The 27,015-nt window shown below is 50.9% G+C and overlaps 6 protein-coding genes across 6 annotated transcripts in view; 5 read left to right on the top strand and 1 right to left on the bottom strand.

Annotated features, from left to right (window-relative positions):
• Positions 1-27,015, top strand: part of LOC117044871 — a 628,087-nt gene that overhangs the window by 285,667 nt on the left and 315,405 nt on the right. The window lies entirely within an intron of this gene.
• Positions 1-27,015, bottom strand: part of LOC117044870 — an 878,236-nt gene that overhangs the window by 641,626 nt on the left and 209,595 nt on the right. The window lies entirely within an intron of this gene.
• Positions 4,024-5,247, top strand: LOC117044902 (olfactory receptor 52B2-like). Its single transcript, XM_033145694.1, has one exon. The coding sequence runs from the start codon at positions 4,042-4,044 to the stop codon at positions 4,996-4,998; it is 957 nt and encodes a 318-aa protein (XP_033001585.1). The 5' UTR covers positions 4,024-4,041; the 3' UTR covers positions 4,999-5,247.
• On the top strand, positions 9,258-10,813 carry LOC117044889 (ubiquilin-1-like). The gene has a single exon (XM_033145680.1). It carries the CDS (start codon positions 9,283-9,285, stop codon positions 10,789-10,791), a length of 1,509 nt encoding a protein of 502 aa, XP_033001571.1. The 5' UTR covers positions 9,258-9,282; the 3' UTR covers positions 10,792-10,813.
• Positions 14,320-15,276, top strand: LOC117044967 (olfactory receptor 52B2-like). The gene has a single exon (XM_033145761.1). The coding sequence runs from the start codon at positions 14,320-14,322 to the stop codon at positions 15,274-15,276; it is 957 nt and encodes a 318-aa protein (XP_033001652.1).
• LOC117044890 (ubiquilin-1-like) lies at positions 17,829-19,316 on the top strand. The gene has a single exon (XM_033145681.1). It carries the CDS (start codon positions 17,878-17,880, stop codon positions 19,279-19,281), a length of 1,404 nt encoding a protein of 467 aa, XP_033001572.1. The 5' UTR covers positions 17,829-17,877; the 3' UTR covers positions 19,282-19,316.

Below are 27,015 nucleotides of genomic sequence, written 5' to 3'. Positions count from 1 at the left end.
AGCTTGGGGGGGGGAAACAACAACCCTGGTTACTTTGAGAACGGGACACTGGACTAGATGAGCCATTGGCCTGATCCTGCAGGTTCCTCCTAGGTTCTTATGTAGGTATCCTGCCCACATGTCACCTTTGCCTGGCACTCTCTCTCTCAGTTGCTGCGCCTCTTTCGCCAGTCCTTGGCAGCGGGTAGCGGAGGGCGCTCCTCTCTCCCTCCATCGCAAGGGGCTCTGCTGGCAGTCCTAGGGGGAAGGGGCTGGCACGGACAGGGAAAGGCAAGGGCGGGGGTGGGCGGGCAGGGGTTCCCATGGCAATGCATCCCTTGGCATGCGAACGCCAAAGCAGCAGGCAGGAAGGAAGGAAAGAGCTCAGCCTGGTCCTGTTAATCTTTAATTCGGAGCCTGGATGCCCCACTGCAGCTGGGAGCTCCCCGTAGCACACCCCCCCCCTCTGGAATTCCCAGTCCGGAAGCATTGAGACCAGCGCCAGTTCCTTCCCCAGCGGTGGTGGGGCTGCTGGTGGAGTTTTTTATGCCCGTTCTCTTCTTAGCAAAGACCTCCTGCTGCTCAAGGCGAGCCAGCTGGCCTTCGCCCACGAAGGAGAGTCCCCGAAAACTCAAGACATCCTGAAAGTAAGTCCTGCTTCTTGCTTTGCTTTCATGCCCAGAAAACTCAAGGTGCTTAAACAGCTGCCCCCCCCCCCGGGTTTGTTCTATCCTCACCGCAACCCTGCAAGGTAGGAACGGGAAGGGATGTGGCTCAGTTTTTATGTCAGGCATGGCGGAGGTGCCAGGACACCGGCAGAGCTCTCGGATTTCCTTCCCAAAGCCCAGTGCCTTACTTAGCGGTTTTGAAAGGCACCAAATGTTGTTGAGGGCCACAGGAAGGCCTCGAGGGCCGCATACTGTGTGTTGGACTCCCCTGAGCTAGATGGACCAAGAGGCTGACTCCGTTATCAGTTAGCTTCCTACGTTCCTATGTCTGGTGGAGAGAGGGTGACTGGCCTGAGATGGGGAGGGGACAATGCTTGTCCCTGAGAGACAGGGACCTGGGACACCAGGGTTCAGGTCCCCACTTGGCCGTGAAGGTCACCCACCGAGCAATGACAGTGCAGGGGCACCGAGGTCCTTCCCGTCATGGCTCTGCTGCCAACTTTTGGTGGACACTCAGGGTGGGAACGAACTTCTGCAAGACCGCAGTGGGATTTGCTGCCAAGGAGTGTGGTGGAGTCTCCTTCTTTGGAGGTCTTTAAGCAGAGGCTTGACAGCCATCTGTCAGGAATGCTTTGATGGTGTTTCCTGCTTGGCAGGGGGTTGGACTGGGTGGCCCTTGGGGTCTCTTCCAACTCTAGGATTCTATGATTCTGTGTGTGGCCCTGGGAACGGAACGTAGGACCATGAAAACGTCACCGTTTGTCATGTGCAATTATGGGATTCTTCCTGAGCTATGGGGAGACCTATTCAAAGCCACCTTCTGGCACTGCGTGGAGTGAGGGACTGGACCAGGCTTCCTCAAACGTTTTTGGCCTACAGCTCCCATGATCCCTAGCTAGCTGGACCAGTGGTCAGGGATGATGGGATTTGTAGTCTCAAAACATCTGGAGGTTGCGAGGTTGAGGAAGCCTGGGCTGGACTCAAGCCTGGCTGAATTCAGCAGAAACAAAATAGAAAATTCTTTTCAGTAGCACCTTAGAGACCAACTGTGTTTGTTCTTGGTATGAGCTTTCGTGTGCATGCTCATACCACGAAAGCTCATACCAAGAACAAACACAGTTGGTCTCTAAGGTGCTACTGAAAAGAATTTTCTATTTTGTTTGGACTATGGCAGACCAACACGGCTTGTTCAGTCGTTCAGTCGTGTCCGACTCTTCGTGACCCCATGGACCAGAGCACGCCAGGCACGCCTATCCTTCACTGCCTCTCGCAGTTTGGCCAAACTCATGTTAGTAGCTTCGAGAACACTGTCCAACCATCTCGTCCTCTGTCGTCCCCTTCTCCTTGTGCCCTCCATCTTTCCCAACATCAGGGTCTTTTCTAGGGAGTCTTCTCTTCTCATGAGGTGGCCAAAGTACTGGAGCCTCAACTTCAGGATCTGTCCTTCTAGTGAGCATTCAGGGCTGATTTCTTTGAGAATGGATAGGTTTGATCTTCTTGCAGTCCATGGGACTCTCAAGAGTCTCCTCCAGCACCATAATTCAAAAGCATCAATTCTTTGGCGATCAGCCTTCTTGATGGTCCAGCTCTCACTTCCGTACATTACTACTGGGAAGACCATAGCTTTAACTATACGGACCTTTGTCGGCAAGGTGATGTCTTTGCTTTTTAAGATGCTGTCTAGGTTTTTCATTGCTTTTCTCCCAAGAAGCAGGCGTCTTCTAATTTCGTGACTGCTGTCACCATCTGCAGTGATCATGGAACCCAAGAAAGTGAAATCTCTCACTGCCTCCATTTCTTCCCCTTCTATTTGCCAGGAGGTGATGGGACCAGTGGCCATGATCTTAGTTTTTTTTATGTTGAGCTTCAGACCATATTTTGCGCTTTCCTCTTTCACCCAACACGGCTACCCACCTGTAACTGAATTCAGCAGAGTTTGCATGAGAACCTCAGAAGAGTCTGGCAGCTGAAACAGGCCAGAGACCCAGCTAGATGCCGCACAGAGAAGCGGGCCAAGACGGCAACATGAGGCCCCCCCAAGGGAGTCTTATAATGCTTCTGGGATTTATTCTTTGTGTCTCTCAGCGACTGGGGGGTAAGAGGGCAGGGAGTTCAGAACCTGTGCCTTTGCCCTGTTTCCAGGACACGTCTAGAACAGCCCGGGGCACCCAAATAATTATTTTGTTAATCATTTTTTAAAGCCGTGCAGAGAACAGAACACCTGAATGCGCCTTGTGTTTCTGATTTCTGGACACCCGTCCCTCCCTCCCTCCCTTCCAAAAGCCTTGCCCAAAGGCTGCCTCTGCTCCCTGCTGTAACCACAGGCTGCGTGCGTGTGGGTCTGTCACTGGGGTCAGAAGCCGCGGATGGGGAAGTGCCAGGCAGCAAGAGAGCCCAGAGGTGTGGAAAGGTCCAAGGCGAGACCAACATGGGCAGCTATCAAACAAAGCCTTGTTGTAGCTCTGAGCAATCGGGATCAGGGATCTCTTCATACTGGGCTTTCCACAGATGTACCAATTGGGCTTGCTGAAAGAGAGCGACAGAATCGTAGAATTGTATGGTTGAGAGGGACACCAAGGGTCATTTAGCCCAACCCCCTGCAATGCAGGTGACCATCTAACCTCCGCTTAAAAGCCACCAAAGAATGAGAGTCCACAACCTCCGGGGGGAGACCGTTCCGCTGCCAATAGGCTTTTACAGTCAGGAAGTTCTTCCAATTGTTTAGCCGGAATCTCCTTTCTTGCCATTTGGATCCATTCATTTGGGTCCTGCCCTCAAGAACAGCAAAAAGCCAAGCTTGTTCTCTCTCCCAGGTGGCAGCCCTGGAGATATCTGAAGATGGCTATCACATCACCTCCCAGTCTCCTTCCCCCCCCCCAGGCTAAACATCCCTAACTCCCTCAACTGTTCCTCATAAGGTTTGGTCTCCAAACCCTGGATCATCTTGGCTGCCCTCCTCTGCACAGCTTGAAAATATCCTTCTGAAACTGGGGTGCCCAGAACCGGACACCAGAGTCCAGGTGGGGCCTCACCAAGGCAGAATACAGGGATGCTATTACCCTTTAAAAAAACAACAACCTTTTATTAGTTTTCCAATTTTGTTAACAAATTCACAACAAATTAATTGGTGTTTCCTGCTTGGCAGGGGGTTGGGCTGGATGGCCCTTGTGGTCTCTTCCAACTATAGGATTCTAATTCAAATTTAACACAGATTTAAAGATTTGCATCACACACACACACACACACACACACACACCCCTTCAAGATGCGACTTCTCCTTCCCTCTGTTACTGCTTACACTCCAGTGGTGCTGTTACTTCCTTCCTGTGGGCTATTGATTTTGTAATCTTTCTCTCTCCCTAGGAGCGGAGAAGATCTGTCGCCTCCCGTCATCATGGCTGCTCTCAATGACAGCAGCTTTGACCCCGTCACATTTGTCCTGACCGGCATCCCTGGCATGGAGGAATCCCACGTGTGGATTTCTGTCCCCTTCTGCCTCATGTACGTCGTGGCCCTCCTAGGGAACTCGTTCCTCCTCTTCCTCATTGCCACCGACCACAGCCTTCGCCAGCCCATGTGCCTCTTCCTGGCCATGCTCTCTGTGGCGGACCTCCTACTGTCCACGGTCACTGTGCCCGAGATGCTGGCCATCTTCTGGTTCGGCTCCAGGAAGATCTCTTTTGACGCCTGCATTGCTCAGATGTTCTTCACCCACTTCAGCTTCATCGCAGAGTCCACCATCCTGCTGGCCATGGCCTTTGACCGCTATGTCGCCATCTGCGACCCGCTGCGCTACATGGCCATCCTGACCCCGTCGGTGATTGGGAAGGTGGCCCTGGCGGCCGTGGTCAGGGGGCTGTGCATCATGTCCCCACCCATCTTCCTCCTCAAGAGGCTGCCCTACTGCGGCCACAGCACCATGCAGCACACCTACTGCGAACACATGGGCATTGCCCGCCTGGCCTGCGGAGACATCACCATCAACATCTGGTACGGCTTCACGACGACCCTCCTGTCCTCAGGGGTGGACGTGGTGCTCATTGCCTTGTCGTACGGCCTGATCCTCAAGGCCGTCTTCCAGCTCTCCTCCAAGGAGGCCCGCCTCAAGGCTCTCCGCACCTGCGGCTCCCACATCTGCATCATCCTGATGTTCTACATGCCCGCCTTCTTCTCCTTCCTCACCCACCGCTTTGGCCACAACATCCCCAGCTGCATCCACATCCTGCTGGCCAACCTCTATGTCATCGTCCCTCCCATGCTCAACCCCATCGTCTACGGGGTGAGAACGAGGCAGATACGGGAGCGAGTCGCCCACGTGTTCTCGCGGACAGGAAGGTGGAGGTGCTGCTAGAAGGCAGCGCTTGGTACATCAGCCCCCCAGAACCTGTACGGAAGGCTGCCTGAGATATGGAGACCCTCCTTCACGAGAGAAGGAAGGTGGGCTGCTGAGAAATTGGGTGGGCAGGAAAGCTAAGGTGAGATTCTTACCTGGCTCTCTGCTCTCCGTTTCATAGAGCTGGGGAAAGTTCAGAAAAGGGCAACCGAAATGACCAAGGGGTGAAATGACTCCCCAACAAGGAAATGTAGCATGACTTTTTAGTTTACGGAAAAGAGGAGTAAGAGGTGCCATGATGAAATTATATGTGGCACGGAGAAAATGGACAGAGAAGCGTTTTTCTCCCTCTCACCTAAAACGATGGAGACCCAATAAAGCTGAATGCTGGAAGATTCAGGGGAGAGAAAAGAAATGACTTTTTCTGCGCAGAGTTTAAACTGTGGAACTCACGCCCACAAGATGATGACCACCAGCCTATAAGAGGATTAAACAAATTCATAGAGGAGAGGGCTGTCCATGGCTCTGCTCTGCTTGCACAATCAGAGGCTCCAATGCTTCTGAATACAGGTGTCTAGAAACCACAGGTGTGGAAAGAGCTCTTGAGCTCAGATGCTGCTTGCCGGCTTCTCATTAGGACATCTGGTCAGCCGGTGTGAGAACAGAATGGGACACAGACCTAAGCCGGAGACACTGAAAGTCCGTTGGAATTCGGAAGCGTCGTTCTTAAGTGGTAGAGCTTGGAATGCAGAAAACTTAAGGAATGTGTGTGTGGGGGGGGGAGTCACAGGGTTCAGAGAATCCCGTTTTATGGATTTGACATTGTTTTTGTGTACAATTTTCTTCATTTGTGGTTGTTATTGTATTGGTTATTGTGTGTTTCTGTTTTGTTTTTTTTGAACATTTAATAAAAAAATATATGTATAAAAGAAGGTCCCAGTTTCAATTCCTAAGGGCATCTCCAGGCTGAAACCCATGACAGCCACTTCCAGTTGGTGCAGCAGAAGGAAAAACCCTGAGCTGCGTGGCACAATGGTTTGACTCAAGAGAAGGTAAATGTAAAGAGACCCCTGACCATTAGGTCCAGTTGCAGACAACTCTGGGGTTGCGGTGCTCATCTCGCTTTACTGGCCGAGGGTGCCGGCGTACAGCTTCCAGGTCATGTGGCCAGCATGACTAAGCCGCTTCTGGCGAACCAGAGCAGCTCATGGAAACACCGTTGACCTTCCTGCCGGAGCTGTGCCTAACTTGCACTTTGACGTGCTTTCGAACTGCTAGCTGGGCAGGAGCAGGGACTGAGCAACGGGAGCTCACCCCGTCGCAGGGATTCATAGAATCATATAATCCTAGAGTTGGAAGAGACCCCAAGGGCCATCCAGTCCAACCCCCTGCCAAGCAGGAAACACCATCAAAGCATTCCTGACAGATGGCTGTCAAGCCTCCGCTTCAAGACCTCCAAAGAAGGAGACTCCACCACACTCCTTGGCAGCAAATTCCACTGCCGAACAGCTCTCACTGTCAGTAAGTTCTTCCTAATGTTTAGGTGGAATCTTCTTCCTTGTAGTTTGAATCCATTGCCCCGTGTCCGCTTCTCTGGAGCAGCAGAAAACAACCTTTCTCCCTCCTCTATATGACATCCTTTGATATATTTGAACATGGCTATCAGATCACCCCTTAACCTTCTCTTCTCCAGGCTAAACATACCCAGCTCCCTAAGCCGTTCCTCATAAGGCATCGTTTCCAGGCCTTTGACCATTTTGGTTGCCCTCCTCTGGACACGTTCCAGCTTGTCAGTATCCTTCTTGAACTGTGGTGCCCAGAACTGGACACAGTATTCCAGGTGAGGTCTGACCAGGGCGGAATACAGTGGTACTATTACTTCCCTTGATCGAGATGCTATACTCCTATTGACACTGACCTTCTGATTGGGAAGCCCTAGGCCATGGGTAGGCAAACTAAGGCCCCGGGGACCTGATCCAGCCCAATCGCCTTCTAAATTTGGATGGTCTGGGTATCAGCGTGTTTTTACATGAGTAGAATGTGTGCTTTTATTTAAAATGCACCTCTGGGTTATTTGTGGGGCATATAGTCCAGCCCCCCACAAGTGGACCGGCCCCCTGCTGAAAAAGTTTGCTGAGCGCTGCCCTAGGCTCTGTGGTTTAACCCACAGCCCCACCTGCGTGGCGACTCAAGAGAAGGCAGCTTCTAATGTCGAATCGGTAGCTGGGCACACTCTACATTCAAAGCACATTCAGCGCACATTGAAAGCACATGACTCCCCCCAAATAATCCCGGGAAGCGTTGCTTGTGAAGGGTGCTTTGCAAAAGGGAAACTTCAGGAACTCCGGTTGTAACAGTTGAGTGTGTCCATTGCTAACTCTGAAAAGGACCTTGGCAGTGCATTCAACAACAGAAGGCTGGCTTGGGTTTTAGTTTCAGGACGTTCTTCACAACTCTGTCATTTTGGATGTGGTGGGAACCTTTGGGGAATGCGAGGGGGGAATTCTGGGCCGGGGTCAAATGGATGGATGGGCTTTTCAGCTTATGCTAAAGAAGAAGAAGAACAGGAGGAGTTTGGATTTGATATCCCGCTTTATCACTACCCTAAGGAGTCTCAAAGCGGCTCACATTCTCCTTTCCCTTCCTCCCCCAGAACAAACACTTTGTGAGGTGAGTGGGGCTGAGAGGCTTCAGAGAAGTGTGACTGGCCCAAGGTCACCCAGCAGCTGCATGTGGAGCAGTGGAGACACGAACCCAGTTCCCCAGATTACGAGTCTACCGCTCTTAACCACTACACCACACTGGTGACATGAAAATATAACCAATAAGATGCAACACACCCGTGCTCTTTTATTTTATCTGGTTTTTAATTGTGTTTTATTTTATTTTATTTAGTAATTAAATTTGCATACCGTCTTTCCTCCAAAGATCACAGCATAAAAATAGAAAACGAGAAGACAAAACTGTACATAATGAAACAAACACAAACCAAGAGCCCCCCTCCCGCAAACACGCCTAAAAGGCCGCGGAGTGTTAATGAGCCCAGGGCCGGGTTGGAGAGGTACGTTTTCTCCTGGCACCTAAAGATATGTAACAAAGGCACCAGGCGAGAGCATTCCACAAGTGGGGAGTCACTGCAGAAAAGGCCCCGCCCTCGTGTCGCCACCCTCTGGACCTCTTGCGGGGGAAGCACACGAGGAAGAGTCTCAGCTGATGATCACGGGGTCCAGGTCAGTTCATATGGTGGCCCTTGAGGTATTGCACTCCTAAGCCCTTCTTTGCCTCTCTGCCCATATGGTGTCCACATGATAAGAAAGCGAGGGAATTAGGGTTGACATTTCTGTTTGATCCACCTTGTGTTCAGCATGCTGGCCGTTCCTGCAGTGTTTTCTTTTCCAAATATGTATAAATATTTGCTCAACCTCAAAAGTACCCTGCTGTACTCATGCTGCATGCCACACTCCGTGTCTGCATTGGCACATCATAAAATCACAGAAATGTAGGGTTGGAAGATACCCCAAATGTCATCTAGTCCAACCTCCCGCAATGGCGGAATCACCATAGTGTGTGACCATCCAACCTCTGCTTTGAAAACCTCCAAGGAAGGAGACTCTATAATCTCCCGAGAGAGTCCTTTCCACAGCTCTAACTGTTGGAAAGTTCTTCATCAAGTTTAGTCAGAATCTCCTTTCTTGCAACTTGACTCCGTTGGTTCCAGTCCTACCCTCTAGAGCAGGAGAAAACAAGATTGCTCTCTCCTCCATGTGACAGCCCTTAAGATATTTGAAGATGTCTCTCATGTCCCTTCTCAGCCTCCTCTTCTCCAGGCTAAAAGTGCCCTGCTCCCTCATAAGGCTTGGTCTCCAGACCCTCGATCATCTTGGTTGCCCTTCTCTGTTGTCCTCTTTCTCTCTCGGTTCTTCCTGATTTTCCTTCTGTAAATTGTAGCACTGTAAGGAAAGGAATGGTTTACAGAAGGAAAAGAAGGAATGTTAAAACTCCAATTAAAATTATATTGGGGGGGAAGGAATTCTGGGCTGTGTTGGGCTACAGAGTCCCTCTTGGGTCACTGGGCCTAGGGCAGTTGCATCCAGCGACCTCAGCGCTGACATCACAAATCACGGGTTCCACACCAGAAGGTTGTGTAGGGCCTGTGGGCTGGGGGAGGGAGGGGGTGTCGAGAAGAGGGACCCCACAGCTTGCGTGGTGACAGAGTAAAGAAGGCAGGACCACTTCGGAGTGCGATGAGAAGCCGAGCCTGACTTTGGTCTCTGATTCTTGCTCTCAGATCTTGGCGGCATTATGGTCGAAAGCCAGAGAATCCCGGGGGTCGACCTCAGAGCCGCCGAGCCCCAGGTTATTCGGATCATGGTGAAGACTCCGTGGCAGAAGGAAGAGTTTCTGGTCCACAGGGAGATGTTGGTCCGAGAATTCAAGGAACACGTTGCCAGGCATTTCTCCTCTTCTCCTGACCAAATTGTGCTGGTGTACGTCGGAAGGATCTTGAAAGACCACAAGACCCTTGGCCAGCATGGCATCCACCTAGACTACGACGCAACAGTCTACGTGGTCGTCCGGTCTCCCCGGGGGCGCCCGTCCCGGCAGGCTTCCGCCAGCCCTACCAGCCCTGCCCCAGACCAGAAGCCGCCTCGTGGAGGCGCTTTTGCCAGCGATGGCCTCCGGGAGCTGACCGCCAGCCTGGGCCTCAACACAGCCAACTTTTCAGAGTTCCAGAGCCAGCTCATGTCCAACCCAGACATGATGGTGCAACTGCTGGAGAACCCCTTCATCCAGAGCAAGCTCTCCAGCCCCGACCTGATGAAGGAGCTGGTCACCAGCAACCCGCAGGTGCGGCAGGTGATGGAGAAAGCCCCTGAGATCAGCCACGTCTTCAGCTCCCCAGAAGGAATGAGGTTGGTGGTGGAACTGGCAAGGAACCCAGCGGTCGTGAGGGAGTTCATCAAATCGCCTCCCCAGGCCACCACTTGTCCTGGAAGCGTCCCTGGTGGAGACAACAACAGTGTCCTTCAGGGTGCGTTCCCTGAGGCACAAAGAGGACTAGGGCAGAAGGCCATTCCAAAGCGGTGTGCGCCAAGCCCCTTGCCAGGATCCCTGGGGGGCCACCCACCCACCTTTGACCACGGTGAAAGGCTCGAACGAGCCCGGGAGAGGCTGCCTTCTCCCAGACCTTGGCCTCCAAAGCCTGGCACCCAGCACCCAGCACCCAACGGCAACGACCAGAGCAACGGGGAAAGCGGCGCCGTCAGAGGAGAGGCAGGACAACTGGCCTCGGCAACTGTGAGGAACCTCCTACACCAAATCATAAAGCACCTGATGCAGAACCTGGCGTCGAGCAGCCCCTCCAGGAGCAGCCACACCCCGGAGGTGGTGGCCAAGATGGTCCGCAGGAACACCTCCGTGTCCAGGAGCAGCCGGGGGCAGGCGGCCCCGCAGGTCCCAGACCTCCTCCAGCAGATTCAAAGCACAGACATCCTGTTGGCCAACTGGAGCCCCAAGGAGATCCAGGGGCTTGTGGAGATCCAGCAGAGGCTGCAGGCACTCGCCACAGACGAGCCGGCAACAGAGAGGCGAGGCAGACCCGAGCGGCCCGCGCGGAGGGCGCACTCCATCACTTCCCTCTGCGACGTCCTGCCCCCCGTCTCGAGGGTAGGGCGCCAGGATGTCACCGCCCAGCAGATCTTGGAGACTCTGGTGGGTGCTGACTTCTTAGCTGGCGTGAAGACCGCTAGCCGCCTGCGGGGCTCGTCCGCGCAGCCGTCTTCCAAGCAGAAGCGGACGTACAAGCTCTGAGGCGGAAGAGGACGGAGGAAGCTGAGCCATCCGCGGAACGGAGGCTGGACTCCTGCAGCTGCTGTGCCGATGCTGGAGCTCTGCAAAGGCGTGGATTACATGGTTTGTGATTAAAAGGCTTTAAATCTTTCAAAAAGTCTCCTCTGTTGGCTTGGGTCTCTGGAGGGGGTAGGCGTACCCTCCAAGCGCCCCGATTTCCCAGGGACAGTCCTGAAATTATGAAAGCCACCCCAGCTTCTGATTGGGTCCCAGAACGTCCCCATTCCCCCTGCCAGTGCTGCCACCACTGAGCTGGGGGTGAGCCGGCGTTTGCCTGGCGTTTGCCCTGAGTGGTGGCAAGGCAAGGGAGCATCCCGTTGTCTCTCCGTGGCCTCTCCTCCCTTGGGCAGCTCATGGCAGCCGCTGAAGAGCGGGTGAGAATGGAGAGAGGCCACCACTGCCAAGGCCCCGCCTGCATGATGCGCCATCTCTGGGGTGCAGGCAGAGGGCAGAGCCGCCCTGGGTGTAAAGAAATGGGGAGTGGAGCACAAGGAGACTTGACTTTTTAAAAAGAAAAAAGAAATGACTTGTGTGTCCGCATCTAAATTTATTTAGCGGTGTTTTTCTTTTTGTAAATCTACCAAAGAATAAAATTGGGATCAATGGGTTTTCTCAGGGCGGTGGAGGGTGTGTGTACTGTGTCCTGCTGCTGGGGATGCTGGGATGCTTGCAAGTGTCCTCCTTCAGATAGGAAATGCTTGGGGGGAGGGTCACAAATATAGGACATCAATGAGGGTCATTTGGGGTGTGTGTGAGAAAAGTCCCTCTTTTCATCTGAGGAGTGTTGGGGGGTATGGCATGGCTGCAATTTGTTCTTGATTTTCTTGTTTCATCTTTTTGTAAAATGCTTTGAGGGTGGGTTTAACAACAACCACCACAACAACAACGATCAAGCCGTGTATAATTTTTTTGAGATGAAACAAACCATCAAACAAACTATAAGAACTTAAAAAGCACCTGCTTGGCCAGGCCAAAGAGGGGGCCATCTAGTCCAGCAGCCTCTTCTTGGTGGCCAAAAACAACAACACAAAAACAGGGGGGCGAAAGTGCTTCAGCTCCTAGGAATCCTATGGCCTCAAGGCTGCTCTGGAGATCGAGGTGGACACTTGGGGACACAGGATGGAGATGGAGAAGGAAAGAGAGAAAATTAACGTGATAGCCATCTTCATGTAGACTGAAGGGCTCCCACATGGTGGGTGGAACAAGCTTGAACCAATGGATTCAAACTACAAGAAAGGAGGTTCTGAAGATACATCAGGAAGAACTTTCTGACACGAAGAGCTGTTCCACAGTGGAACCGTCTCCCTCGGGAGGTGGTGGGCTCTCCTTCCTTTCAAGGAGAGGTTGGGTGGCCGTCTGTCCTGGATGCTCTAATTGGGATTCCAACCCTTGGAAGGGGTTGGACTTGATGACTCTAGGGGTCCCTTCCAACTCTACAAGTTGAGTCTATGATTCTCTGCAAACGGGGAAATACTCTGGTTCAAACCCACGGCTATCTGTGAAGCCCACTGTGTCAGGGGTGGGGTTCTTGGGCCACAGAGTTTGCATGGAGGGAAACATGCCCACTGAGAATGTCTGGGGAAATCCCAGACTCTCTTGAACCCAAGGCACAGGTGGGAATGGGAACTGACTATAATGCAAGTACTTCACTGAGAGTTCTGTGCAACAAAAAAAGATTGTTTAGCCTCCAGGAGCAAACTAAGGGTTATTCTCTCCTTGCCTTTTTAAAAATTCCCCCTGAGCCTGAGAAAAGTGGGTCCCCGGAGGTCCCTTCTCCTCCACCAGCACCACCACCACCTGCTTCCAAATCTCCCCCAGGACTCCCAAGGAGACACGAGGCAGCCAAAGTCCCTCAGCTCCTTGGCACCCAGCCTCCTTCAAATGCTTGTCTCTGCTGCTGCCTGGGGGACCCAAGACCCGTCTCTGTCTCAGCCGCTGAGCTCTCTGCTTGCTGGAACGAAAGGCAGGTGAGAACTTTGCACAGAGCTGGTTCTTGCTGCTGCCCTCCAAGGAGGAGCTGGGCACAATGTCTGGGGCAGGTGTGCTTTAAATCTGTTGGACGGGGTGCTGCTGAAGGGGTCAGCCCAAGGGTTAGGAGGGGCAGCTGGACTAGGAAAGACGTTCTCTGGGGCAGGCAGGGCCCTCGACATTGCTGCCCAGTGAAATTAAAGGTAAAGGTAAAGGGACCCCTGGCCATCAGGTCCAGTCGTGTCCGACTCTGGGGCTGCGGTGCTCATCTCACCCTATGGACCGAGGGAGCCGCCGTTTCTCCACAGACAGCTTCTGGGTCATGTGGCCAGCATGACTAAGCCGCTTCTGGCAACCCAGAGCAGCGCACAGAAACGCCCGGTCCCTATTTATGTACTTGCACTTTGACGTGCTTTCGAACTGCTAGGCGGGCAGGAGCTGTGACCGAGCAACGGGAGCTCACCCATTGAAATTAGAGAACCAGTGAAATTAGAGAACAAGAAAAGGCAGGTTTCAAGGAGGACTGGGAACCATTTGCAGAATGTTTAAAAAGCTGTTGTAAACATATGAATACACAAGTAGGATTTGAATAATGAGCAGCAGTAAATGACGACTTTTGGAATAGTATGGAGAGAATAGGGTGCAGAATAAGTTATAATACGCAGCAATATTAGAAAATACGGGGGAACCACAGAAGGGAAGTCCAATGTCAGATGGAAATTATGGAGGAATTAAAGAGGTATATGCATTAAAAACTTGCAACCTATTGAAAAATTACAAATGTTTTTTTTAATTGTTGCCAGGTGGACCCTCTTCAAAGAGACACAGAAGTGTTTTCGTACACCTTTGAGCATCTGCCGTGCCATTCCTGTTAAAGTCAGATGAACAGAACATGAATGCCAGAGGGAGGGAGGGAGGGAGGGAGGGAGGGAAGGAAGGAAGGAAGGAAGGAAGGAAGGAAGGAAGGAAGGAAGGAAGGAAGGAAGGAAGGAAGGAAGAAGATATTTGACAGTCAAATCAGTTCTCTAGACAATGTGTATTATTTCTCTATTATTAGTTAGCACACACAAAGCTGCCTTGTTCAGGGGTGGGCAGGAGAGGAGACCCACCAGACCTCCTACATGGCTGCAGGGTTTCCACATTCTGGCTTAACTCTGTGTTGACTCTGTCATCTCCTTAAATGCAGGAAGCACAATACAAAAGAATACCCAACCTTTGTTTAAAAAATCTCCCATGAAAAAGAGTCCACCGAGGGCATCTGTTCTGCTGACAAACAGCTCTTGGCCTCAGAAAGTTATTTCTAACGCTTACTCAGAATCTCATTTCTCGTTGTTTGAACCCATTGGTTTGGGTCCTCCCCTTTGCATCTGCTTGCTTAATCTTCCTCAGGATTTGTTCCGGATCCCACTAGATTTTATTCCCCGTGAACTGTCTTCCATCCCTACTAGGCACCTACTAGGGAGGGAACGGATTCCTGCTTCCATCCACCACAGCGACCGAGAAGCCCCTCCGAGGCCCCAGATGCTGCCAGCCAACCACAGCTCCTTGCCCCCCACCACCTACATCTTGACTGGCATCCCAGGGATGGAGGCCTTTCACATCTGGATCTCCATCCCCTTCTGCCTGATGTACATTGTGGCTCTGGTGGGGAACAGCACTCTGCTGCTCATCATCTTCACAGAGCGCAGCCTCCACCAGCCCATGTACCTCTTCCTCTCCATGCTGGCTGTCACTGACATTCTTCTGTCCACCTCCACCGCTCCCAAAATGCTGGCCATCTTCTGGTTCAAGGCCGGGGAGATCTCCTTTGAAGGGTGCCTAGCCCAAATGTTCTTCATCCACAGCATCTTCATCGCTGAGTCGGCCATCCTCATGGCCATGGCCTTTGACCGCTACATTGCCATCTGCGACCCGCTGCGCTACACCACTTTGCTGACCAATTCAGTCATCCGGAGAATTGGGCTGGCTGCCATGGTCAGAAGCTTCTGCGTGATTTTCCCGGTCATCTTCCTCGTCAAGCGTTTGACATTCTGCCAGCGCAACGTCCTTCCCCACACGTACTGCGAGCACATGGGCATCGCCCGGCTGGCTTGCTCCGACATCACGGTCAACATCTGGTATGGCTTCATGGTGGCCATCTTGGCGATCGGTGTGGACGCCTTGCTGATAGCGGCATCGTACGCTCTGATCCTGAGGGCTGTGTTTCGGCTCTCGTCCAAAGACGCTCGCCTGAAGGCGCTCAGCACCTGCGGCTCCCACCTCTGCGTCATCCTCATGTTCTACACACCTGCCTTCTTCTCCTTCTTTGCCCATCGCTTTGGCCACCAAATCCCCGGCTACGTTCACATCCTACTGGCCAACTTATATGTCCTCATCCCTCCCATGCTGAACCCCATTGTTTATGGGGTGAAGACCAAGGAGATCCTGAGGAGAGTCACCAGCTTGTTCCACCAATGTTTCAACGGGCCAGTTACCTAAAAACATCTCCCCATTCACTGACAAGGAAAGTGGCAGGGATGGAGGGCGACCCCTAGAATGCAGGGAGCGAGGATTCCATCTCATGTATTCCTCTACATTTTTTAATATACCAAGAGTAACCATAGCAGTGCTGAGCTCAGCACCCTGAGCTAGGTCATTGTCTTGCCAAATACAGATGGTTCTTTGGACGAGATTCAGAAGCAATACAAACACAAACGAGAAGATTAAAGATTTTATTCTAAACAGCAAGCATTACATACAATACCAAGGAAGCACTTCGATCTGCCACTGGGAAGTCCTCAAGAAGTGGTGAAGTGACCCCAGGTGGCCTCAGGTTGCGTGAGCTTCTGAGAGCTATGCCCCAAAACCATTTGATTTATAGATAGCTAACTTGTTGGCCTACATGCCTCACCCAACAAGCTAGCGCAGGTGATTCCTTAGCCAGCCGCCTCTCCCAATGTCTCACTTCGAAGAAGGAAGGTGCCCAGCACTATTCCTTCCTTCCACAAATTAGGGCGTTAAAAGGCTGCTCTCAGCCATCAAAGAGCAGAACAAGAGATAGAGAGGCAGGAAGAGACAACCATGTCAGATCGCTAAACTCCCCGAAATACAAATATCTTCCCGAAAAGATTGCCCCCACAGTCGTCTTCTGCATGTGCCTTCTGCAGAATGCATCAAGAATTATACGGATGAGCTCTTAGGTAACTGTAGTGTGTGTGTGTGTGTGAGTGAGAGAGAGAGAGAGAGAGAGAGAGAGAGAGAGATGTAACATTTATTTTGTGCCAGTAATATGTTTGGCACTCATGTTAGTAGCTTCGAGAACACTGTCCAACCATCTCATCCTCTGTCATCCCCTTCTCCTTGTGCCCTCCATCTTTCCCAACATCAGGGTCTTTCCCAGGGAGTCTTCTCTTCTCATGAGGTGGCCAAAGTACTGGAGCCTCAACTTCAGGATCTGTCCTTCCAGTGAGCACTCAGGGCTGATTTCTTTAAGGATGGATAGTCCTGAGTGCTCACTAGAAGGACAGATCCTGAAGTTGAGGCTCCAATACTTTGGCCACCTCATGAGAAGAGAAGATTCCCTGGAAAATACCCTGATGTTGGGAAAGATGGAGGGCACAAGGAGAAGGGGATGGCAGAGGATGAGATGGTGGGACAGTGTTCTCAAAGCGACTGGCATGAGAGCCAGTTTGGTGTAGTGGTTAAGAGCGGCAGACTCGTAATCTGGGGAACCGGGTTCGTGTCTGCACTCCTCCACATGCAGCTGCTGGGTGACCTTGGGCTAGTCACACTTCTCTGAAGTCTCTCAGCCCCACTCACCTCACAGAGTGTTTGTTGTGGGGGAGGAAGGGAAAGGAGAATGTTAGCCGCTTTGAGACTCCTTCGGGTAGTAAAAAGCGGGATATCAAATCCAAACTCTTCTTCTTCTTCTTCTGCGGGAGGCAGTGGAGGATAGGCGTGCCTGGTGTGCTCTGGTCCATGGGGTCACGAAGAGTCGGACACGACTGAACGACTGAACAACAACAACAACAACAACAACATGTTTGGTGCAGTGCAGTGGGGAAGGTCTTGCCCAGAGGATGGAAAGGTGAGGATTGTTTAGGGTGAGGGAACTCATGGAATCCCAGAATTGTAGAATTGGAAGGGACCACAAGGGTCGTCTGTTCCAACCTCCTGCAATGCAGGAATCTTTTCAGTGGCTCATCATGCACAGGAAAGGGTTTGGAAAAGGAGAGAAATGCATTCTCTTTATCTAGCTCACAATCCCTCCGTCTTTGGAATGTTATCGCCACCCATTGTCTGAGGGGGAAAATCAACAGAAATGCAATATTCAAATTCTAAGCCTAAAGCAATCCACGCCAAGCGTGACCAATATAATGCAGCATAAAATCACTATAAAAAGCAATAAAATCCAAATGGGAGAGTAAAAGAGGGCTGCATGGGGGGGGAATGAGTTTCTGAAAAGCCTAGGAGGATAAAATCTCCCCACCAGGCAGGCCCCCAAAAGATTCCGGCACACACACCAGGAGAGCCTAAGCATTTTGTAACTTGAACCGCTTGACGGTGGAACAGACTCATCCAGAAGTCGGCAGACTCTCCTTCATTGGAGGTCCGCAAACAGAGGTTGGCCGGCCATCTGTCAGAGATTCCTTAGCTGTGACTCCTGCATTGCAGGGGGTCAGAATAGAGGACCTTTGGGGATCCCTCCCAACTCTTCAATTCTATGAAGGGGTAACTCTAGGACCTGGTCTCAGGTGGCCTCGCCTCTCCTTTTGCCAGGTTCCAAGAGTGACATCACTGCAGGCATCACTGGCGATGTCACAGTGATCCCCCCCCCCACTCCTTGATGTGCCTGCCGTGTGGAGAGCAGCTCCTTGGCTCAGGGGGAGGGAGGGAGGGAGGGAGGGGAGAGAAGAAGGTCCAGGGAGGGGGCTGTCACGTGCGCTATCTATCAGGCTTGCCACATCGCAGCCGGCTGCTCTCCTAAAGGACCACAGCCACAGTGGCTGCCATAGCTCCGTCCTCCGGGTGACTTAAGCAGCACTGTCCTCCCCCTGGCATCTTCTCTGCCTAGCGAGACGCCTCTGCCCCGCTTCTCCCATGCAAGCCCCTCTTCCTCCCCCTCCTCTTCCTCCTCCGTGCATCATGGAAACCATGGACAAAGACCCGGAAGGGCCCCCGGAGGCCTGCCCCATCTTGGCCTCCAACTCCAACTTCATCTGCATCACGGCAAAGTCCCCCAAAAGCAGCGCCCAGTTCCTGCTCCCGGAGCTCAGCACCATCCAGCAGTTCAAGGAGGAGCTCGCCAAGCACTTCTCCTGCGACACCAGCCAGCTGGTGTTGGTCTACTTTGGGAGGATCCTGAAGGACAAGGACACGCTCCGCCACTGCGGGATCACGGACGGGATGACTGTACACCTGGTGATCAGGACTCTCAAAAGGGACCTGGAAGACCCTCCTCAGTCTCCCTATGTGCCCTTGACCGCGACACCTGCCCCGATACCATCTGGGGGCAGCCTCCCCTCCCCGGCTTTTGGCTCCAGCATGCGGGGCTCCTGGGGGTCCCCTGAGGCAGCCCCCTCCAGCTCCGAGTGGCAGTTGGTGCCCTCCTCGGAGATGATCGTCGAGAAGGTCCGGCAGCTGATCCTGGCCAACCCAGAGATCCAGCAGCTGGCCCAGCAAGTCCCGGCCATCAGACACATACTCAACAATATGGACATCATGAGGGTGATCCTGGACAAGATGAGGGAGATTGTGGACCTGGCAAAGAACACCGAGATGTTCCAGGACCTGAAGGCTCCGGACCAAGCCTTGATCAGCCTCCATGGCAGCATCCCCGGTGGGGACAACCCTCTGAGGCAGCTGAACAGCGAGCTACCAGAAACAGGGCTGAACGCCATCCAGGAGCTCTTCGCCTCCAGCAGCTCTTACCCCACCCTGGGGAGGAGCCAGGGGTCCCAGCTGGAGACCCTGGAGCGTGTGGGCTCTCTGCCCCCTTGCCACAGCTCCCTCAGCACCCACAGCACCTGCAGTGAGGAGAGCAGTGCCTTCAGCAGCCCGCCTCCCCCTCCAGGTCAAAGCTCCTCCATGCCCAACCTGTCGCCCACGTCCGTGGCTGCGGCGTTTGGGCTCCCGCCGCCGGACGCCAGCGAGATCCCGAAGCTGATTGTCAACCTCTGCAACGCTTACACCAAGCGCATGGTGTTCTCCCTCATGCAGAGCGCCCTGAGGGCCGTGGAAGGGCCTCCGGTGGCCCAACAGGAGCAGGCGCAGCAGCAGGTCCTCCACTTCTCCCAGCAGATGCAGAGCCCAGAGATGGTGGCCGCCATGTCCAACCCCAAGGCCATCCAGGCCTGGGTGCAGATGGAACAAGGGCTACAGGCGCTGATGGCCGAGGCGCCCGTGCTGGTTCCCTGGTTCATGCTGCGCTTGAGAGGCTACTCCACTGGGGTGAGCCCCTGGGTCAATGGCTACCCCTGCCCGGGGTCAGCTGCTTCTGAATAAGGCCACCAAGGCCACCCAACTCCTGGGCAAGCTTCAGATCTTCTCCCTCCCAAGAATAAGCTTGCTGCGCCACCACAAAGCCCAGACAGACCCTTTGCCCACGGACAAGAGGAGCAAGCTTGGAGGGGAGGGACCCCCTTTTTGCTGAACAGTTGGGGGGCCACCGGAGGCTGTTCTGACTGTGAAGGCGATGATGAAAGGGTCTCCTCTGGTAGGCTGGGGCTTCTGAAACGGGCTGACTTTAATGTCCACGCAATGTTATAAACAAAAGCCAACAGTCTCGCAGCTCTCCTGCTTCTCTCTCTCAACAGTGGTGGCGGCCGCCTCCCCTTTTAGTTGCTACAGGTTTGGGCTTTGGGGGCCAAAGTCACTCTGGGCCCCCAAGATCTCCGGTGGGACCAGGAGATGGGTTGGCGGGGGAGGGTGGGGCCCTGAGTCATACAATCAAAGAAATATAGATTCGGAAGCATCTGCATGGCTCTTCCGCAGCAGAGCAACTGGACACCTTCATCCGCCCCAGCTGCAACAAATCATATCTCTCCAGTATAACAATCAGTAATTTTTTTCTGGGGGGACGCAGGCAGGGGTACACATACCCCTCAACATTTTGTGAATCTTTGTACTTTTGTCCATTTAATTTATTTATTCCCCTCTATTTTGAGCTATAAAATGGTGATTTTCTTGAGACAAAATGAGAGTACCCCTAAGCAATTTGTCTTAGAAAAAAGCACTGACAACAACAACAACAACACAACACACAACACAACAACACAACAACAGTTTTATTATTTATACCCTGCTCATCTGGCTGGGCTGTCCCAGCCACTCGTATCTGAAGCCACAGCAGGTGCCGTAACTCTCCAACGGTTTGATTTCACCCCCAAAGGCACACTTCTCCATTGTCTCCTGAGACAGACAGATGCCAACAAGAGTTTGAGGGGACCCCAAGGGTCCTCTAGTCCAACCCCCTGCAATGCAGGAACCACTGCTAAAGAACCCTTGGCAGGTGGCTGTCCAGCCTCTGCTTAAAGACCTCCAGTTAAGGAGAGTCCACCTCTTTATGAGGAACGGCTTAGGGAGCTGGGTATGTTTAGCCTGGAGAAGAGAAGGTTAAGGGGTGATATGATAGCCATGTTCAAATATATAAAAGGATGTCATATAGAGGAGGGTGAAAGGTTGTTTTCTGCTGCTCCAGAGAAGCAGACACGGAGCAATGGATTCAAACTACAAGAAAGAAGATTCCACCTAAACATTAGGAAGAACTTCCTGACAGTGAGAGCTGTTGGACAGTGGAACTTGCTGCCAAGGAGTGTGGTGGAGTCTCCTTCTTTGGAGGTCTTTAAGCGGAGGCTTGACAGCCATCTGTCAGGAGTGCTTTGATGGTGTTTCCTGCTTGGCAGGGGGTTGGACTGGATGGCCCTTGGGGTCTCTTCTAACTCTATGATTCTAGGATTCTATGATTCTTTCCAAGGGACTTGATCCACTAACAAATGGCTCTTCCTTCCAGAAAATGCTTTCCTGATATTTACTTGGAACCTCCTTTAGTGTCAGTTAAATCCCTTGGTTCAGGCCTTACCTTCTTGGGGGCGGGTGCTCCCATCTCAACATCCACCACTGAAAGGTGTCAGAGGAGGGGGGGGCTATTTGGAACCATTAATCAATTAATTTGCTGCATTTACATCCCATCTTTTTTCTCCGCAGAATTCAAGGTGCCACACATGGCTCTCACAGTTAAGAGCGGTGGACTCGTAATCTGGTGAACCGGGTTCGCTTCTCCGCTCCTCCACATGCAGCTGCTGGGTGACCTTGGGCTAGTCACACTTTTTTTGAAGTCTCTCATCCCCACTCACCTCACAGAAGAATATTAGCCGCCTAGAGACTCCTTTGGGTAGTGATAAAGCGAGATATCAAATCCAAACTCTTCTTCTTCTTCATTTAATCCCCACAACAACCCTGTGAGGTAGGCTAGGCTGAGAGGCAGCAACTGGCCCCAAGGTCACCTGGTGAGCTTCATGTCCGAGTGGGGGGATTTGAACCCTGCTCTCCCAGGTCCTAGACCAGCACTCTAACCACTGCTCCACCCTGGCTCTCCCGAGAGGAGAAAGAGTTAAGCACAATGTGGGGCTTTTGGTTTTAACTGGAAAAGCCTTAAAACCAGTTTAGCACTTGGAGTGGTGTCCAGCAACGCTTCCCCTGCGTTCTCCTGCTGGGGTTGCAAAGCAAGTACGCTTTATTACAAGCATATAAATTACAGAGCTTTGCCCGGAGATTGAGAAGACATCTCCGGCCTCTTCGAAAGGAAGACTGACCAGAAAATATATTTTTTTTTTAAAATAAAAATTTATTGGTGTTTCCACATAAAAATAACAAATAAAAACAACAAATAAAAACATTCAATCAACATATAAAACAAATACAGTAAACAATACTAATAACAATAAAACAAAATAAAATAACAAATGATAATAGCTCAACAACACAGAAACACAGGAATCTATTAATTAATTTCTTATTTTTAATCTAATTTAGGGGGACTTCCCCCGTTCTCTCCTCTGCGTTCAATTTCTAATCTACTTTAGTAACTTTGTAACTAATTTAACAATCATTCACCATACTTAATCTTCAAATAAAAATCTTGTACAACTTATATCATTCAACTTATTATTATCACATAAAATCATATTTCAAATCTTAACTTTTTATAACCTTTTTTCACTTAACTTAGTAAAACTATAGCTGTTATTACTTCTAATTCCTACCTTGTGCCTTGTGCCAGCAATAAATCCCACAACGTCTGGGTTGTTTCAAAGCAAGTACGCTTTATTACATGCATATAAATTACAGAGCTTTGCCCGGAGATTGAGAAGACATCTCCGGCCTCTTCAAAAATGAAAGGAAGACTGACCAGAAAATAAACAGTGCGTCACATAAATCACAAAGACATCACATACAGCAGATAACGCGGATGTAGTGAAACATCCTCCCTGTGGGAGGAGCGAACTGTTGAGCTTCTTTAACTCTGAAAGCTCCAAACCTCACACACACCTTCCCTCCCTCCCCATTGCACTCTCGGGCATGGCTGTGCCCCCACTTGCCTACAATTTAGGAGTGAGGGAGGAAAGGAGGAGGCAGTGATATGGTCACAGTGATATTTGGAATGGGAAGAGTTGGGGTGACAGAGCCAATTCCTACAGAGGAGAGGCGGGCCACCCACGAAGAGGGAAACACAGAGACCAATTTGGGAAATGACTATATAGGTCTTAACAGGCTAAAAAAAAGCAATGCCACGGTCCACCCGCTCTGTGGGACATTGCATAGCTATCGCACTGCACTTTGAAAGGTGGATCTTCTGAGCTCTAGAGGGGATGGAAGCCAAAAAGGGGAAACCTGAGAGGAGGATGTTTTGCTCCTGGTGCTGTGCAGATGCCACAGAAAAAAGCAAACAATCAAAGGGGTGGCAATGCCACAATAAATGTGCCATCCGTGGAAGCAGCCTGGCTGGTTTATTTCGACACGGTTCCCATCTTCTTTCTGGGCATCTAGCAAGAACCAGCTGCTCTGTGCGTCAGGCGAAGTTGGCTGCTGCCTAGACAACCTCATGCTGCCATCGCTTGTGGGTTCCCCTGGGTTCCAGGGCTGCTCTGCAAGGCTGCTGTGGAGAAGTGCGAAGTCTCAAAGTGTCCAGCATTTGCTCGTTCACACTCCCAAAGAGACCCTGGCGTTGGGAAAAGGTTGGAGAGGTGGCTGTTTGTGAGGTGCTGTGGGTCCCACAGTCTGCCATCTCACACAGCTGCTCACAGTCATCAGAGTCGCATCCATCCACCTGTTTGACTTTTACATTTCTTAAAAAGATATTTGGATTATTTAATCCAAAGATTCTATCTATCTATCTATCTATCTATCTATCTATCTATCTATCTATCTATCTATGGAATGCCCTCCCTTCAGATGTCAAGGGAAAAAAACAACTCTGACTTTTAGAAGACATCTGTAGGTAGCTCTGTTTAGGGAAGTTTTTGATGTTTAATGTTTTATTGTTGAAAGCCACCCAGAGTGGCTTGGGAAACCCAGCCAGATGGGCAGGATATGTATGTATGTATGTATGTATGTATGTATGTATGTATGTGGAGGGACCCAGGTGGCGCTGTGGGTTAAACCACAGAGCTTAGGGCTTGCTGATCAGAAGGTCAGCGGTTCGAATCCCTGCAACAGGGTGAGCTCTCGTTGCTCGGTCCCTGCTCCTGCCCATCTAGCAGTTCGAAAGCACGTCAAAGTCCAAGTAGATAAATAGGCACCGCTCCGGGGGGAAGGTAAACGGCGTTTCCGTGCGCTGCTCTGGTTCGTCAGAAGCGGCTTTGTCATGCTGGCCACAGGACCCGGAAGCTGTCTGCGGACAAACGCTGGCTCCCTTGGCCTATAGAGCGAGATGAGCGCCGCAGCCCCAGAGTCGGACGCGACTGGACCTAATGGTCAGGGGTCACTTTACCTTTACCTGTATGTATGTATGTATGTATGTATGTATGTATGTATGTATAAATCTTCTGCAGGACCTCTTGCGGACAGTTGGCTCCTGGTGGTGCTACCCAACTCCAATGCTTCCATTAGAACTGACTTCCAAACTATTGGGAGTCTTGCCCTTTCCTAGGTGTAAATCCCGCTGCTGTTGACCATGCAAGAAGAGGCTAAGGCTTGCTGGATCAGGCCATAGAGGGTTCATCTAGCTCGGTGTCCTGTTTTCACACTGGCCAACCCAATGCCCCAGATGGGAAGCCCAAGCCCAGCACCGGCCCACTATAATCCTCATGGCGGGTGCCATTTAATGGGCCCCTTTGAATCACCAGAGGTTTCCTGGAGCAGGGAGCTTCTTCACTTGCTTCGCCACTGGTTTGTTCTCCTGCACTCCCCCTCCTTGGCATGTATGGTGAAGCCCACCTCATCCACCGGCCACCTGACCTTCTCCCATTGCCGCCATTTTTTCCTCCCCTGGGCTCCAAAGTCTCTTCCTTCATAGATGTCTACTGTCTGGACTCTCTGCTCCCCATTTGTCAGAGGATGAGCCACAATGCCTCCGTGGAAGAGGAAATCCAAAAGTTGGGTGTCTGGAGTGGGAGGGAGTTGTAGGGAAGATCCATGGGATTCCTGGCCATTCCTGCTTAATCCCACCCTTCCTGCAAAATCCATGTGGATTTCTTGTCGGAAAATCAATCAATCAATCAATCAATCAATCAATAATTCTACATGTGATTCTCAAATCATCTACGGAGAGCCAAGTAATGGAGGAATGTGGTGTGTTATGTATTGAAGTTTTCACCCTAGGCCACTAGCGGTGTGTGTATATAGTTCATTCTGCTGCAGTTTTCACTCAGGTCCGCACATGCAAATGAAGGATTGAAAAGTGACGTTCAGGGTAACTACAGAAAGTTGTTACTGTTGCATTGTAGCTGAGTTCTATATAAGCAGGCTGCTGAGCCCTTCAGCTCACTTCTGTTCCAGCCTGAGAATAAACAAGAGCTGCCTGGAAATCACTGTGTCGTCTGCAGTGTCCACCCACAACTTAACATGGTGCATGGGCACGATCTTTCCTGGAATTCAAAGAAGCAAGGGGCCTCCCTGAACGTGGCATTGTGGTATCTCTGAAATGCAAGATCTGTAGAGAGTGTTGCTGGTGTGTAGGTTGCTAACCTCTTTGGGAAGGGTTCTTATTGAAAACTTGTGTGTAAATGTATTAAATCACCAGCCACTTGGTGCCAATAGGGGGCAGATATCCAGTGCCCCCCCTTCAACAGAACGAGGAGGAGGGAAATGCAATTAGACCTGCACCAGCAGTTGGTACATTGAGGAGGCTGAGACAGACACAGACCATCATTGTCCTCCCTGACATTGACCTTTTGCTGCTGCCAGCCTCCTCTGGAGTAAAGACATGGGAGCCAGCTGCATGCCCTCCCCTCCGAACTGCATTTAAGCCAGGCTCCTTGGAGAGCAGCAAGGCCAGCACCACAAACACATTTTCGCTTTGTATTTGTGTTCTCAAGCCTAACGGATTGGGGGTTTTGTTATTTTTAATTGGATTTATTCTGTGTCTGCTAAATGGTTGACTTTTGTTATTTTGAACTTACTGCATTTCATACGTTTGTATTCCCAGTGTTTTCTGGGTGCTTTCTGTCAGCCACTTTGGGCACAACTCATCGTGGGAAAGCAGCATGTAAGTCAAATCAAGCCCATCCAACAAGCCTAGCAGAGGTTGCTTGGCCTGACGAGAAAATCCCCAAGAGCAGAAGAGGATTGCTGCTCTCCTCACAGTGTTCTCATTTCAAAGCATCCTTGACCACCCAGAGCCCCGTGGGAAACCTGCAAGCAAAACTCCAGCACAAGAGCAGCAACACTCTCCCTTCCTGTGGCTTCCAGCAACTGGGATCCAGAAACATTACTGCCTTCAACTGTGGAGGGCACAGCACAGTCATCTTGGCTGGTCGCCATTGATAGCCCTCAACTCCTCCACAAATTCATCCAATCCTCTCTTTTTTTTTGAAATTAAATTTTTTATTATTTTCAAAATACATCAAATTACAGCCAATTCAACATCTAACATAAAATACATTCACCATTGCTCTGCCGAGCTTCGACTCCCCTCCCTCACGTCAGCAGGTTTTCTAGTCCATTCTCAACACGCAGTTTTTATCACTTCATATTAAACTATGTCAAAGGTTTATTCCAGTCCTACTAGTGTTTTTAAACTTCCACGGTTCAATCTTAAGTATTCCACAAATTTACTCCAATCTCTTCGAAACCTCGAGTCATCCTGGTTTCTGACCCTGCCGGTCAGTTTTGCAAGTTCCGCATATTCCGCCATCTTCGTCTGCCACTCGTCAATCGTTGGTAATTCCTGCAATTTCCACTTTGGGGCAAGAAGTACCCTCGCAGCAGTTGTTGCATACATGAACAGTCTTTTGTCCTTCTTAGCTATTTCTTCTCCCATCAACCCCAACAAAAAGGCCTCTGGCTTTTTTGGAAAGGTATATTTAAACATCTTCTTAAGTTCATTGTAGATTGCTTCCCAAAAAGCCTTGACCTTATTGCAAGTCCACCACATGTGATAGAAGTCCCCTTCCTCTTGTCTGCATTTCCAACATAATTTATCATGTGTTCTATACATTTTCGACAATTTCACTGGTGTCAAATACTATCTATACATCATCTTATAAACATTTTCTTTCAAAGTTACACATGCAGTAAATTTTAAACTCTCCTTCCACAATTTTCTCCATGCATCATACTCAATATTGTGCCCAAAATCCATTGCCCATTTTATCATCACTTCTTTCGTTAACTCATCTTTTGTATACCATTCTAACAACAAATCATACATTTTTGTCAAAAACTTACTTCTACCTTCTAACAACTCAGTTTGTGATCTAGATTTTTTGTCTTCAAAACCAATTTTTCTATCCTCTAAAAACATCATCCAATCCTCTTTTAAAGCAATCCAGGTTGGTGGCCATCCCTGCCTCCTGTGGCAGTGAGTTCCACAGTTTAAATCTGTGCTGTGTGAAGAAGGACTTTCTTTTATCTGTCCTGAATCTCCCAACATCCAGGTCATTGGATGTCGCTGAATTTAGCGACTAAAGCACACTCCCCCCCCATAGTCACTCCAGTCAAGCGCACCACTGCACTCCCCTTTATTGGGGAGGGGGGCACCCATGGAGGCCTTGCCCACCGGGGCCTCCCCTCCCGGTT

Source organism: Lacerta agilis, chromosome 4 (genome assembly GCF_009819535.1).
Source record: "Lacerta agilis isolate rLacAgi1 chromosome 4, rLacAgi1.pri, whole genome shotgun sequence".
Classification (NCBI taxonomy): Eukaryota; Metazoa; Chordata; class Lepidosauria; order Squamata; family Lacertidae; genus Lacerta; species Lacerta agilis.
The sequence above is the reverse complement of the archived record's forward strand: the minus strand, read 5'-3'. Positions and strand labels throughout refer to the sequence as shown.

Bases quoted from the DNA above. Each gene is read 5' to 3' on its own strand.
- LOC117044890 (XM_033145681.1), top strand. From the start codon at position 17,878: ATGCAAGCCCCTCTTCCTCCCCCTCCTCTTCCTCCTCCGTGCATCATG.
- LOC117044902 (XM_033145694.1), top strand. From the start codon at position 4,042: ATGGCTGCTCTCAATGACAGCAGCTTTGACCCCGTCACATTTGTCCTG.
- LOC117044967 (XM_033145761.1), top strand. From the start codon at position 14,320: ATGCTGCCAGCCAACCACAGCTCCTTGCCCCCCACCACCTACATCTTG.
- LOC117044889 (XM_033145680.1), top strand. From the start codon at position 9,283: ATGGTCGAAAGCCAGAGAATCCCGGGGGTCGACCTCAGAGCCGCCGAG.